Source organism: Nerophis ophidion, linkage group LG04 (genome assembly GCF_033978795.1).
Source record: "Nerophis ophidion isolate RoL-2023_Sa linkage group LG04, RoL_Noph_v1.0, whole genome shotgun sequence".
Taxonomy (NCBI): Eukaryota; Metazoa; Chordata; class Actinopteri; order Syngnathiformes; family Syngnathidae; genus Nerophis; species Nerophis ophidion.
In genome coordinates this window covers 32,347,003-32,362,765 of record NC_084614.1, presented here as the reverse complement: position 1 = coordinate 32,362,765, position 15,763 = coordinate 32,347,003, and the positions used below count along the sequence as shown (strand labels likewise).

At 39.9% G+C, this 15,763-nt stretch overlaps 1 protein-coding gene across 1 annotated transcript in view; it reads right to left on the bottom strand.

Annotated features, from left to right (window-relative positions):
* Window positions 1–5,805: 5,805 nt before the first annotated feature.
* The window catches only part of nlgn2b (neuroligin 2b), a 337,479-nt gene continuing 327,521 nt past the window's right edge, over window positions 5,806–15,763 (bottom strand). Inside the window, exons 8-9 of the mRNA XM_061897842.1 lie at window positions 13,369–13,735; window positions 5,806–7,882 (exon numbers count right to left, since the gene is read on the bottom strand). Coding sequence (XP_061753826.1) covers window positions 6,961–7,882; window positions 13,369–13,735 — 1,289 coding nt within the window. The 3' untranslated portion in view covers window positions 5,806–6,960. The remainder of the gene's footprint in view (window positions 7,883–13,368; window positions 13,736–15,763) is intronic.

Genomic DNA, 15,763 nt, shown 5'->3' with positions numbered 1-15,763 from the left:
TGCAGACTGGCCATGTCAACAAGTTCCTTTTGTTCTTCCTGGATCGTCGCAAAGTGCTTTCATTGCTTGAGCTTGAGAGACAGTGACTGTGCAAAACATCACTGTTGGAAAAAGAGGGAAAAAAAGAAGAAGAAAAAAAAGGAGGCTTGGGCAGGGGTTCAGTCTGTATGGTGTTAGGGTATGACAAAAATAAAGAAGAAATATTTACTCTCTTTGTTATAGTTTTACACAATATTCATCTCTAAATACCCCTTAATACTTCTCAGAATACCACAAAGTGCAGCTGATTTAAAAATATGAATGAATCTTTAAAAAAAAAAAAAAAAAAAAAAAGCTTCTGTGTCAAATTTTAATCAAGGTTCCTTGAACGCACCACAGTTATGAGCTATGAGACACAAAGGTGAAACCTAAACATAACTTTTGTCCGATGCTGCCACGGAAAATATTTGTAAATCCACGCTCTCATGAAGAAAGAAAAATCATGCAACATAGTTGAGAAAACATTTTAAAATGAAGATTATCGAAGTTCTCAAAAAAAGACGAACCACAGCGGAACAGTGGGAGTGTATCAAAAACAAAAAATGAAGAGGTTGGCACTTTTATGATGGTAATTCCTTTAGTTAAGATATAGTCAGCGTGGACCTCTTACTGGACGCCAGCGTGAGAGGAACTTTATCACAGTACTTGGCACCAAGAATGCTGGTAAAAATGAAGATATCAGAATATCTTTTTTTTCTCTCCCATTCATATCCTTACAATTTATTAATAATACATCATTTACATTTGTGTGTTTTTTTTTTTGTATATAAAAGACTCCAAAAGGGGGGAAACGAGTCTTGATGTGATTGCATGAACGAGGGAACGATTCATTATGGTGCGATGAGGCAGCAAAGAAACTGAAAGTGGAATCGGGTCGGTGGTGGCGTGGAGATGTGTGGACACATAATGACAGCAAATAAAGGACTGGACTGAGAATGAGCTGCAATGACTTCTTGTGTCCCGGAGTGCATCCCGCACACTGAATGTGAGTCACGTACTTCCTGTACTGCCCAAAAGTCGAAACCCCCAATCTGGAAATGTCGTCAAAATGACAAATAAACGAGGTCCTGTCATGACCTAGAGAAAAGTCTGTTTTCAAAACCCACGTGAGCTTTTCTTGTCAAAACATCCCCCACTAAAGCAAAAGCCACACAGAACACAGAACCAGCTGCCGCAGTGTCTTGTCCAACACACACGGACAACATCTCACTTCCAGATTGGGCCTTTTAAAGCTGCAATTTGTAAATTTCAAGAAACCCATGCCTGGTGACGGACAGCTTGTCTGGGCATATGTTGTCTCCCACACAACCACCCTGTTTTACTCCCCAAATAAATGACATTTTAACGGCGTCTTAAAGATTAGTGCAAACCAACCGAACAAAGTTTTGATGACGATGATGAGTGGCTATATTTAGCTCGGTGCTGCTCTGAAAAAAAAAAATAGCAACAATCTTACAGATGATTCTTGATGGCTTGCTGGGACAAAATAAAAAAGTGAGGTCCTAAAATACACATATTGCATGCATTGCTGAGCGATTTAAATCATCGGAGGAGTTGTGGTTTGCACATCACAACGTATCAAAGCAATGTCCAGATACCCCTGCATTAGACCGTATTCTTAAATCAAATAAATTCATTATTAATGAGGTTATTATCATTATTATTATTAATTGGCCCCTGAATTACCATGAATTGATTAACGTGGACCCCGACTTAAACAAGTTGAAAAACCTATTTGGGTGTTACCATTTAGTGGTCAATTGTACGGAATATGTACTGTACTGTTCAATCTACTAATAAAAGTTTCAATCAATCAATCAAATCAACCCTGCATATTTGTATTGTAAGATGCCCTCAACGGAAAGTCTCGCTTTCGAGCTGCTTGAATTGCTGGGTTGCAACTACGTCACCGAGAGGAAGTCCGCCTCACTTTTGTTAATTTACATGGGGGGGCAAACATTTCTATACAGTCGTCCCTTGTTTATCCTGGTTAATTGGTACTGGACAGGACCTTGATCAAAGCATTTTTGTATAGTGGTTGGAGCAGGGGTGTCAAACGTACGGCCCACGGACAGGTTATATTTGGCCCGCAGGATGAGTTTGTTAAGTATAAAAATTAACCTGAAATTTTTGATTAAAAGAAAGAGCTGTCCTAAATGTGTCCACTAGATGTCGCAATAGCAATTATTTGTATTTTTGTCGATGATGCTACATATGTACAAAATAAACCATGTGATGTTAGTACATCAGTCGAGGAAAATGATCAAACTACATAAATAACATACCGTAAATCATCTTGATAGATTGAAAATCAACACCAATGAGTTGACCGAAAATATAAATAACGACAATTAAAGTATATATACTATTAACCGCAACATGTTAGTGTAAAAAAAACCCCAACAACAATATGATTTTTACATTTTCATAATGTGCTTGTTCTATTTTTAAACACAGATCTGAAGTTGTCTTTATTTTTAAGTTATCTTGCCGTGATTTTACCAGTCCGGCCCACTTTGGAGTAGATTTTTCTCCATGTGGCCCCCGATCTAAAATGAGTTTGATACCCCTGAGTTAGAGCATAAAAAACTGTTTACAACCTTCTAAATATGTTTTAAAATTTCTTATCACCCTGTAGACGTGAGATAACACCCATACGGTCACATTTGCGCTAGTTTCACCCAATATAATAAATGGTAAATAATCTGTATTTATATAGCGCTTTACTATACCTGGAATGATACCCAAAGCACTTTACATTACACATCACATTCCCCCTTAATCTTTGAGACAAGCATATGCTGCTGGCAATATCAACCAGGTTCACTCTTCGCTTTGCTTGCGCAGGGGGTGGGAGATCCATCCAGTTAGTAGCTTTGAGTTGTCTTTACTGCGTTTTAGAGAGAATCCACTCAATGACATTGCAATGGCAGTCACCCGGTCACTACAATACGGCCATGACGTAGAACTACGTACTTACATTCTGTGCAAGTCTACCAAAGCATGGGTGTGTAATGTTTTACAAAAACATGGTCAACAGCCGCAGCTACGATTATATTAGCATTCCGTCTTGTTAGCAATGCGTGTCTTGCCATGTCACTCTAGAACGCTCACACCAAAGCTGTGTTATTGATGTAGTGCCTCTTCAATCAAGATAGTTCATCCCCACTTTGCACAGACAGCTGTTGATACAGTAGCTGGTAGCAGTCACGGTTAGCCTACAGTGCTGTGCTTAAAGGCCTACTGAAACCCACTACTACCGACCACGCAGTCTGATAGTTTATATATCAATGATGAAATATTAACATTGCAACACATGCCAATACGGCCTTTTTAGTTGACTAAATTGCAATTTTTAATTTCCCGGGAGTTTCTTGTCGCGGAATGATGACGTATATGCGTGACGTCACGGACTGTGAGGAAATATTAGCGCTGCGCACACACACACAGCTGAAAGTCGTCTGCTTTAACCGCATAATTATACAGTATTTTGGACATTTGTGTTGCTGAATCTTTTGCAATTTGTTCATTTAATAATGGAGACTATAAAGAACAATGCTGTTGGTGGAAAGCGGTGGATTCCAGCTGTCTTTAGCACCGAGACCCAGCCGGCGTTTCTTTGTTTGTTGTGAAAGCATAGCGGTCAACCGAATGTGTTTTCTCTACGTCAACCAGCATGTTTTTGGATGGGGAAATTGTGATATATATCTTACCAAAGACATCCATGGATTATTCGTTGTTCTGCAGCAGCTGTGAGCTTGGCTACTCGGCTTCTCTCTGAGACACAGTGTGTTCAACGCAGCCATCCGACCTCGAGGTATGTCTTTACAATCTTTACTTTACAATCTTTAAAATCATACTAAAACACTATTAAAACAAGCAGATAAGGGATCTTCCAGAATTATCCTAGTACATGTGTCTAATTACATCTGAAACCCTCACACTGCCGTCGCCCGGAGCTGTCGCTTTCTTTTTTTTTTTTTTTCTAGTCCGTCGCTATCAATATCCTCAAACACAAATCTTTCATCCTCGCTCAAATTAATGGGGAAATTGTCACTTTCTCGGTCAGAATCGCTTGCGCTGCTGGCGTCCATGATTGTAATCAATGGGTGGATGTGAGGAGTCCGACAATCTGTGACATCACGCGCACTACTTCCGGTAAAGGCAGGGCTTTTTTAACAGCGACCTGAAGTACTAAATCCTTTCAGCAAAAATATGGCAATATTGCGAAATGATCAAGTATGACACATAGAATGGACCTGCTATCCCCGTTTAAATAGGAAAATCTAATTCCAGTAGGCCTTTAATGTCTGATGCTACGTTTTTTTTATATCAATCGTGTCAAAGTCTCACTAATGAGATGTGTTATTGATGAGGCGGGTGTTGAAGATGGAGTCCTTCAAACATTTGTTCGGCCAAACGCTGGTCAACATGAGATTGTCACGGTGAAGATACAGTAGCCAATGTTGTTGTCCAAAAGTGTTCACCCCCAACGCGGAAGCGGAGGTCCCATTATCTTTATCGATCGCCACAAAAAAAAAAATACAAAATTTGACACATACTGCTGTGGAAAACATAAATATAACTTCATTTAACAATTAATTTACTGTAGATTATAAAACTTGGAGAATATTTTTTTTAATAGAAAAAAAAACCCTGGTGTATAGTGAAGCCACAATATTTAAAATACAATGTATACATTCAGTTACCACTGGCTGTGCAGATGTGGGAATATTTTAAAGGTTTAGAGGGGATTATGGAAGCCCTGAAAGACAACAATGAATGAATAAATCTCATTGGCTGTATATCCAATAGCAACAACATACTTTGTATTGATATTGCCAAACTTTTACATCTGACAAAAAGCCTAATACTAACATTAAAATTGTCGGACCGCATGTCACTACTTTTCCCCCACGCTTTGAACCCTTTGCTTTATACAATGCTGAGGTTAATTAATGGATTTTTCCGGCTTCACAAGCATTACATGCCGCCAAAAAATGTTTGCCTTGTCACATCAGACCAATGAAAAGGTCACAGTGGACCAGTTAAATTGTTCACGTTAAATCAAACGCACTCACACAATCATGTCACGCAGTCATGTAGCACGTTATGGACTCACCCTGGTTATAAAGAAGAAACAACAAAATGCACAAGACGCAGCCCCAAAGCCGAAGACAATCAACGGCGTCATTGAAAAAAGAAAATGCCGCGGCAGACACGGAAATCTAACCCTACCAGCGAGCCCCGAAAAGCCCGAACCAAAGGAAAACGATGAAGAGATCGCTCATTGACTTCTCAAATAGCCCACTTTATGGCACTGTCTTTTGTTGAATTTGTAAATGAACACAAGTAACTTAGTAATATATACATTTATACAAAAAAAAAAAAAATATATATATATATATCTATATATATATATATATATCTATATATATATATATAGATATATATATATATAGATATATATATATATATATGTATGTATGTATGTATGTATATATATATATGTATGTATGTATATATATATATGTATAGATTATATCCATCCATCCATCCATTTCCTACCACTTATTCCCTTTGGGGTCACGGGGGGCGCTAGTGCCAATCTCAGCTACAATTGGGCAGAAGGCGGAGTACACCCTGGACAAGTCTCCACCTCATCGCAGGGGCCATATATATATATATATATATATATATATATATATATATATATATATATATATATATATATATATATATATGAGCAGCATGGTGGGAGAGGGGTTACTGCATCTGCCTCACAATAGGAAGGTCCTGAGTAGTCCTGGGTTCAATCCTAGACTCGGGATCTTTCTGTGTGGAGTTTGCATGTCCTATATATATATATATATATATTTACATATATATACAATATATTGTCCCTGCTCATATATTATTTAGGTGCGCTGTATAGCCCGAAAATGATGGTGAAAATGCAAATAATTATTAGTTATTTCTGAAGAAAAAATAAAGTTAGTTGATGGCATTTAAAAAGGTTTTTTATTTTTTATTTTTTATGAAAAACATTGCGCTGTATGATTTAACAATAATAACACACAAATTCATTGTATGTGAACGTTTCATAAAGCTAACCGCTCATATGTACTCTAAGTATATGGACACACAATACAAGTAAATCCATTAATAAGCAGGCTTTAACAGTTAATTTTCAAGTTCATATAGACAGTGGCTAAGTGGTCACAGCAAACGTGAGCAAAATCGGCTTGTTTGCCCCCCCCGAGTTTTTGATCCCGTAAGGACTGCAATCGTATTTGACATAACGTGCGACCCAGCAATTTAGTGTTTGGTAGAACGTGTTAGGACATGGCTATGCTTTCATGTTTGGAAAAAAAAAAAACATTAAACACAAAAAAACTGTGATTCCCTCATGAATTGTGTGTACATTCTAAACTGAAATTGGCAAACTATAACTCTGGTTTATACATCACCACACATATTATAGCGATCCCCAAATACCATGCAAATATGCCCCCTAGGGGCTGTGAGCAGCACAGGGGTGACATCAGAGCAACCTGCCTGGATGCTTACTAAGTGCTTTAAGGTTGAAACATGGTTACTCTTCTAATCCACTTTGAGTTCCTGGCAGAGATAAAAATAAACTATTTGGAACCTGATTTTGGCTGAGAAAAGTATCAGCCGGATATTTGGTAATTTGATTGAGCATTATGTATTTGTGTGAACGCTTGTCAATCAGCGTTTAACCTATCAATCCAGCTTTAACTAATGATTTTTATATTATGATACATTATAGAGGTATTTGTTACTGCTTAAAATCTTACAAACTGCAGCTTTATTTAAGGGCTGAATGAAAAATATCTAGTAAAGACAGGTAGTGGACGATGGGAGTGACGATGTGAGCTCCGAAGCTTGTGCCTGGTCCTATACACGCGTAGTGGAATGTTGGTGGGGCAGGGCATTGTTGCTATGGCTGGGTACAGGTGTAGTGGACGGGGCTGGGACGGGCGGGTAAGTGTTGAACGGGTGGAGGGGCTGCATGCTGCTGATGGTGCTGGGGATCATGGTGATGGTGTTGGCCGTCATAAGAGGCACGTCCTCCGGTGCCCGCCGCAGAGCCAGCGTGTAGTCAGGCGGGCAAACTGGGGGCCGCAATGGCTCCAGGTCGCCATGGATGCCACGGGAAGGGAGGGGTGTGCCGTGCTCCAACTCCACTCTTTGCTGCTTCATCTGCAGAGACATCAGCTCCTCTTCTTGGCTTAAGGCCAGGTCGTTGTGAGGTGGCGCCCCAACTACACCGATGCCGACACTCATACCCATGGTTGCGCCACGTTGCGGCGACAGTCGGCGGTGGCGCCTCTGCATGAGTTCGTGGCGCTTGTCTCGTTTGTAGTAAAGTGCAGCAAAGGCCAACACATTCAGGAAAAGCAAAGACGCGCCCACAGCCACCGTCACACTCAGCTCAGTGGAGTAGTCCCTCGTCTCAGGAGGGAAGGGGGTGCTACGGGGTCTCTCTGAACCGTCCGGCTCAGGTGGATAGGTGGAGACTTTGGGGTGGCGTGTGGAGCCAGAGTTGGGGTTTTCCTTACCGCGGGGGTTGTTTCCAGGTGGCAGTCGAGTCGTGATGGAGCTGGTGGTTGCCCTGTGAAGGCTGTGGAGGTGCGGTACCAGCTCCAGCCAGAATGCCACCTTGTTGGCCCTGTAGTTATCTCGAACGCGTGGCTTGAGGCCAATATGCAAATACTGCTTGTCTTTGGAGCTGAATTTGGTCCAGATAACTTCCTCAAAACGATTTGGCTTGGTGTGGATGAATGTGGTGTCTTGAGGAACCGGTAAGTTAGGATCCCTGGAAAACAGAATTAAGGGGATTTGATTTTTTTGAATTTTTTTATAGCAGGACTTACAAAGATTTGTTTGACAAAAATAGATCTCTCTAACACCAATCATATTCAGACTTTTAAAAGATTGCCATCCCGGCCTCTATAAACAGGCATAACATATTCACCTCCTGAGACTTAATTTGCTAAATCCAACAGCAAATTCCCTTTTAGGCTTAAATTACAATAAGCTCAGTTGCTTTCAGAGCGTGTGCACAAAGCCTCGTGGCTCTATAATACGTTGACTTGATTTTATTTGACCAACATCTAATTTGCATGTATTCTATTAATGCCACCACTTGCAATAGTTATAATATCATTTCCAAGGTATGTGCACAGTGGTATAAACCAGATCAGTACCATAACAACACACTAAAGAGTGATGTAAGGGTATTGCCTCTACAATCCTACCCTCCAAAGGCAAAACCCAGTAACTCAATTTTGGTCAAAACTGAGCTGATAATAATTTTGGAGTTCCTAGGTGATATGCTTTACATTAGTGTATGCAATATTGTAATATGTTCCGTTAAGTAAGCTGTTACGCGCATGGCAGGACCTAGCAACTACCACATAACCGCGTAGATACAACAGAAAAACCTAGTATCTCAAGGGACCAATCGGAGCTTCTTTGTCAGTCGCCTTATTGTCTTTAATGAGACATTTGCACGAATAGGGGCCGACGGTCAACCGAATTATGTGATATTATGGCACGAGGGGATATTTGGAAGATTGGCCCAGGACGTTGCAAGCAACTTCATTAAATGTATTGTTCTTGATTCTTCCCCTTGCATACTCTTTTGGGCGGATAACTGTGGAGGTCAAAATAAAAACTGGACGCTGTACACGGCTCTTGCCCAATGTGCAAACGCAGAATGGGGCCCACCCGAGATTGTGATAAAATATCTGGAGAAAGGGCACACGTTCATGAGAGCAGATTCAATCCATGGCTCAATCGGCAAGAAAATGAAAGCTCAAGAAAACATCTATACGTTTGATTACTTTGTAGATCTTTGTAAGACAGCATCAAGATAGATTGGTTGTCCTTTGTTTTCTCAAAATCAGCTAGAAGTGAGTTACTAGGTTTTGCCTTTGGACGGGAGAATCACTGCTTAATTGTTCATGTATTTTACAGTGATGTTGAACTGAACTGCATCAAACAGTAACACTGCTGCAACATCCTTAAAATTATTTGCGAACATCGTACAGTGGAACCGCCATTTACAGACCCCTCATTGTACAAACTTTTGGATTTACGAACCACATTCCCAATACACATATGATTTGTTATGTGAACCTTGTGTCAGTGTACAGACGTTTCATTTATGCATTGTGCACATAGTAGCACAGCCATTTTGTGCCCGGCGGCACATCTATTGTGAGCTATTTGGCTGATTGCTAGTCGTGCTCATTGTTAGTTCAACAGAGCTGTCCTTAGCGCGTGTGCTCAGTGCTACTTTGTGTGCTTTTATGTTTTTCAAGGCTACAAAGTACCTACTCAGCAGCCTTTTGGCTAGAGTGTCCGCCCTGAGATTGGTAGGTTGTGAGTTCAAATCCCAGCCAAGTCATACCAAAGACTATAAAAATGGGACCCTGCTTGGCACTGAGCACCAAGAGTTGGAATTGGGGGTTAAATCACCAAAATGATTCCCGAGTGTGGCCACCACTGCTCCACTCACCTCCCAGGTGGTGGAACAAGGGGGTCGGTCAAATGCAGAGGGTAATTTCAACATGACTATCCATGGTACTTTAAAGTAGATTTTTAAAAATGTTTCATACTTAATCACTGCAGCTACTCGGGTGTTAGAAGGCCCCTCCAATGCTGACAACATTGGCACTTATTTTATAGTTCTGGCAAAGTCCAGAGGCAAAATTCTCCTCAAATTAGACAAAGTAGTGATTTTAGGGTTGTTTTTTAAACAGTTTCAGCACTTTTTGGAACACCCACTTCTAGCCTTAAAATTTGCATCAGCCTGCTTACGTCACCCACAAATGACTGGAAGCAATTTCATATTTCATAGCATTTGTTTTGGGAGCATCCTTATCCCGAATCACAATATTTTTGCGCATAATTTGAAGGAATTAGCAACTACGTATGCCAGCTGCATCATTACAAATTGTAACACGACATCTAAAGAAGGGGTCAGCCTGCATACATTTCCAAATAATGCAAATATGGGGAAAGTATGGACCTCTCCAGTCATGTTGACACGCGCAAAATGGGAAGGAACAGGCAAGAAGAATGTAATTTGTTGCGATTATTTTAATGATTCTGACTTAGAGGAAGGGTTTCGGTTGGAATTAGGATGGGTAAAAAAACCTACTTAGGCCAAATGAGATATTGAAAATCAGGAGCACCCTCAAGGGTAGAACGAGTCAGAACCTGCCAAAAAATAGAGAAAAAAGAGAACACTCGGTGCCTAAAAACGATGGAAAAAGACGGTAAGCCGCTATTATTCTATTTTGCGTCCTCTTTTAATTATGTTTTTTTTCAAGATGCTTGAAGAAATGTTGAAAGAGCATGAGGAAACACAGGCTACGGTGTCTATGGAAGAGGAAATGGAAGAGCTAGGACAGGGGTCGGGAACCTTTTTTAGCTGAGAGAGCCATGAAAGCCAAACATTTTAAAATGTATTTCCTTGAGAGCCATATAATAAGTAAGACCAACATTATTAGACTATAATAAGGCTCTTGTTATTTTTAATAACATTGTTATTCTGAAGCTAACCAATAATACATAAACTACTTCTTACCAGTAATGCATCCCTCCACTACCCCGAAGAACAGCTGGGATGGTTGAGCCACCCGCAGCCTTGAACAGTCGTGGTAAAAAACGAATAGGTGGATTAAAAAATGCATGATTATGTTTTATAATTTGAACCTTATTTTTAACACTTCCAGCAGAATTATTACTTATCGTGTTAAGCAATGTCAGCTAAGATTTATCCGAGAGCCAGGTGCAGTCATCAATAGAGCCACATCTGGCTCGCGAGCCATAGGTTCCCTGACCCTGAGCTAGGAACTCCAGAAATTGGGATTTTTTTAAAATATATTTTTATTGTTCATAATGTTAACAATATCAGTTTTGAGGTAATCATGGACCTGGGCAACAAAAACATGCAATTAAGTGATGACAATAATAATACTTTTACATGTCTTTATCCACACTGTGTATGCAAAAAAAATGGCTCCACTTCTGTAGTTTTTGTCACACTAAAAGGGGGCGGCATGTCAAGTCTGGCGATGGAAAGGGGGCGTTCCAAGTAAAATGATCTTCGATTACTCAAAAACTAACTGATATTATAGGAAATGACGACCAGATTTATTTTCAGGAGCAAAAAATGCATAAAGAGAACTTGTTGAAAATTTTGTTCATCTGGACGCTATGGATCCTTTAAAGGGGAACTGCATTTTTTTTGCCTATATTTCACAATCATTATGAGAGACAAGAGGAAAACTATTTTTTTTATATTTCTCGATTTCTAACACAAAAAAATTGGCTCGTTCTTGATGCCTAGCAATGCAGCTAATGGAAGCAATCAATTCTACCGCTAAATTATTTTCTAAATGCATTCAAAAACTGTCAACAATACTTAATTTATGTTCCATAAACTGTATAATAACCAAAGTGTAGCGACATTGTTATTGTAGGAGTGAACACTAAGGAACTACGGTATTAGTCGTAGAAGCTATCTAGGTCAAGAGATAAGCTCGCTTCTACCGCGGCACGAAACACGTTTAAGTTTGTTAATCACAACACAATACGATAGGACACCAATCTGTACAGACTGAGAAACATGTACAATCATATTACAGTATCTGTAAAGTGTAAGCCCACATTTCATGTTTTGTTGGTACACAGCTAGCCAGACAGCTTATGCTCTCAGTCATGATACACACATGACGTGCTGCATGTATCATGATCAATATAAAGTGTGACTCACTCTATGGACAGTTGTATGTTTGGTTCAGCTGGCCAAAGACATTCTTTCCGGTTAATTATTAGTAAACACTCCATTTCTGTCAAAATAGCTTAGCTTCAAGTTCCACATTTTGCAGCTTCCAGTCAATTTTACTTCACTCTATCGGCTTCCATCTGCTCCAAAGTCTCACCTAATTCAAGCTCCATGAATTCAGATTCAAAAAGATAAGGTTGTAAATCCTCATATGTCCAAAAATAGAAGTCTTTGTTGTTTGTTACAAACTCCATCCATCCATCCATTTTCTACCGCTTATTCCCTTTCGGGGTCGCGGGGGGCGCTGGCGCCTATCTCAGCTACAATCGGGCAGAAGGCGGGGTACACCCTGGACAAGTCGCCACCTCATCGCAGGGCCAACACAGATAGACAGACAACATTCACACTCACATTCACACACTAGGGCCAATTTAGTGTTGCCAATCAACTTATCCCCAGGTGCATGTCTTTGGAAGTGGGAGGAAGCCGGAGTACCCGGAGGGAACCCACGCATTCACGGGGAGAACATGCAAACTCCACACAGAAAGATCCCGAGCCTGGATTTGAACCCAGGACTGCAGGACCTTCGTATTGTGAGGCATTGTTACAAACTCTGCCATGATTAAGTATTAAGTATAATAAGTGTTCAACTTCAGCCTAAACCCTTTCGGTCTGCAACATGTTCAATATATGAATGTTCAACTGTTTGTTTTTGTAAAACTGTTTGTATATTTTGTTGACCACTGACCGAAGAAATAATGAAATAAACTAAAAATAATTAAAACACATGCAAGCGTTTTGTATCCGGAAGTAGGAACACACATGTGTCAGACTTTGCTATGGAAACGGAAATAAATGCGCCGAAGAATTAGATACGGCATTGATTAAAATTATCAAAATACAGTAAATATTGAACAAATTACATATTGGCATGAATGGGTCTGTTACCACATTATATATAGACTTGCAGGGTGTATATAAAAAATGTAAGTTGTTTTAGAGGGTTTTGAAGGCTACAACTGTGACTCCCATTAGCCGCATCTTTCAAGCGCTTTTTTTTAATCATCTTTAAAATCCTCCACCGCACGCCCCCCAAAAAACAATGTGTGTTCTTGTCTCTCATGATTGCGAACGATAGGGAAAATTCCCCAAAAAAGTGCAGTTCCCCTAGTTTTGTGGATTTCCAACTGTGAGTGCACCAGAGGGCTGACAATGACACAGTATGTGTGCTCGTCAGTGGGGCGGCTGTATTAAGGTAGGACAGTTCTGCTAGTAGTTGTTTAGGTTTTGTTATTAAATTCAAAGTTGATCCCTGTAATGAGAGAAATTTGCTTAAATGTGTTAACTTTTCTGTTTACAAATCCTGTTGAGTTCATACAGTGAGGTTCCACTGTATGATGCAGCTTCCCTAAAAATATTTTCTTTGATTGTATATCCCTAAAAAGAATATACTGGCATTATCATAAGTGTGATATTTCTTTTTTTTTACTATGTTTACTTACCCTGTCTTGGCAAAGTTGGTCCAGTACGTCATGACCACAGCACTGAGCATGACATCGTTCTTGGAGAAGTTACATGGAAACAAGTCGGTGGCTCCCACCATCGGAATCCCAAACACATAAGGGATCTCGTCTCCGTGGGCTGCATCGGCCCATTCAGGCCGTGCTTCGGTTTGACAGTGGTGGTGGAAGGTGTAGAAGAAGACAGGAGACTGGAACTCGGCGTGCAATTTGGCGGTCGCCACAGCTGGAGCCACCCATTGATGGTCCGTGAAGAGTGCCAATAGGGTCTTCCTACGCATGTCACTGTTGTCCCTGTCAGCCCAGTCTGTGTACATGAACTTAATGGTTTCCCTCAGGATGTCTTTGCCTTGGAGGAAAAGAAACCATGTTACCACAAAAACTACAACATAGCCAAACAGAAACAAATATACGTTAAAAAAACAAAGTCAAATGATTTAATAGGGTTTAAAAAAGGACAAGTTGTATTAAATATTTCATTTAACGTTTAACACTTAGTTGTAAAGTTTCATTGGGTACTTTGAACAGTAATTGCAAGTCAAATGTATTATTATTGCCAGTAGGTACATGCAATCGCATTGTCTGTTGGTTAGCACCACAGCTTGAAAAAAGTTAAAAAGTTAAAGTACCAATGATTGTCATACATACACTAGGTGTGGCAAAATTATTCTCTGTATTTGACCCATCATCCCTTGATCATCCCCTGGGTGGTGATTAAACCCCCAATTTCAACCCTTGATGCTGAGTGCCATGCAGGGAGATAACGGATCCCATTGTTATAGTCTTTGGTATGACTCGGCCGGGATTTGAACTCATGACCTACCGATCTCAGGGTGGACACTCTAACCACTAGGCCACTGAGTAGGTTATGGGCGGATTTTGATTTTAGAAAATGTCAGAAATTAGATCAGGAACAAGGGATTAGATTAATTAATTGCTACGTTAAATTATATTATGTTACAAGGCTCCACTTTCCTGGGCGTATATGCTCGTGGCCACGCCTCCACCCACAGAGACAAAGACAGTAGATGGCTGATAAAAAGGCTCACTCTGATTATCTAATTTTGCTATAGAACAAAGGCACACAGCTACTGAGACTTATGCAAAGAGTGAACACTTGAGAGCCTGAATAGCAAATGAGTGGTTACATTATTGAAGCCTCACAAAAAAAAAATCTAATAAAAATACTAATAAATAAAGTGTAACAGATGAACCTGAAAATTTCATATGAATCTATCATAATATTGTGTGAAGAAAAATTAGGAAAATGTCCTCATGGTCTAAGAGTATTGTAATAAAAAGTTATATTTTTCCCCTCACACAAACAGTTCGATTTACGAAACACACACCGAATGAAAATATGCGTCTGTGTACAACCCGGTTTTCATTCTACGAATGTTATATCCACCCATTGTGTGCCTCGCAGCGCAGTCATTTTGTGCCCGGCAACACCGCCATTGTTGGCGGCCTGATTGATCCCCAGGGCTCATTCAGTCAGCACAGCAGTGTTGTCATTAGATACTGTGCCAAGTGCTACTTTGTGCCCTTTTGAAGTGTTTAGGCTTTTTAAAGCATTTTTCACAATATGATTGTATAGAAATGTGATATTGGGTTTGATACATTCAGGAAGTATTTTGTGCATGGCAAAAAGATTCATGGATATCGTGGATTTTATTTTTTATTCCTAATCATTGCATTGACCTGGGTTTTAAAGGAGTTTTGTAATTTCGAAATGTGTGCACCACAGGGCTAGTGTGTGTGTGTGTGTGTGTGTGTGTGTCGGCAGGGCGGCTGCAAATGAAGACAGTTCCGCTAGTTGCTGTTATGGCTTTGCAATTAAATAGAACGTTGATCCATCACCCCCTTGTTATGTTTGTTTGATATACAATACTCTATAGCCCTTTACATTGTGTTCAAAGTGTAAAAACCTTTACTAAAATATGGACTTTTGTCGAGGTTGAAATCCGGTATTTATGTTTACATTGTTTCTTAAGATGCATTGTACTTCAATGTAATAACTTTTGTATTTACAAACACTGTTCATTAACCAATAAAGTTTGTAAATGGAGGTCACATTGTTCTACTTTAGTATTACTGTTACAAACAATGACATGAATGTTTTGCCGAATCAAGATCATATCAGTATGAGATGTTTATTGGAACAGCCACATTTGTTACGACTGGTTGGCATAGTGATGCCAAATTGGTCCCTTCGTGGATGCGTCGGCATGAACACAGCAACGGTAAGTTTAAATGATTTATTAACCTTAACAAAAACAGACTATGAACAAAAACACTGGAGCTAACAGACAAAAATAAACCAAGGGCGCTAGCATCAAAGCTAGGAATAGAAAATACAAAAACTATACTTGGCACG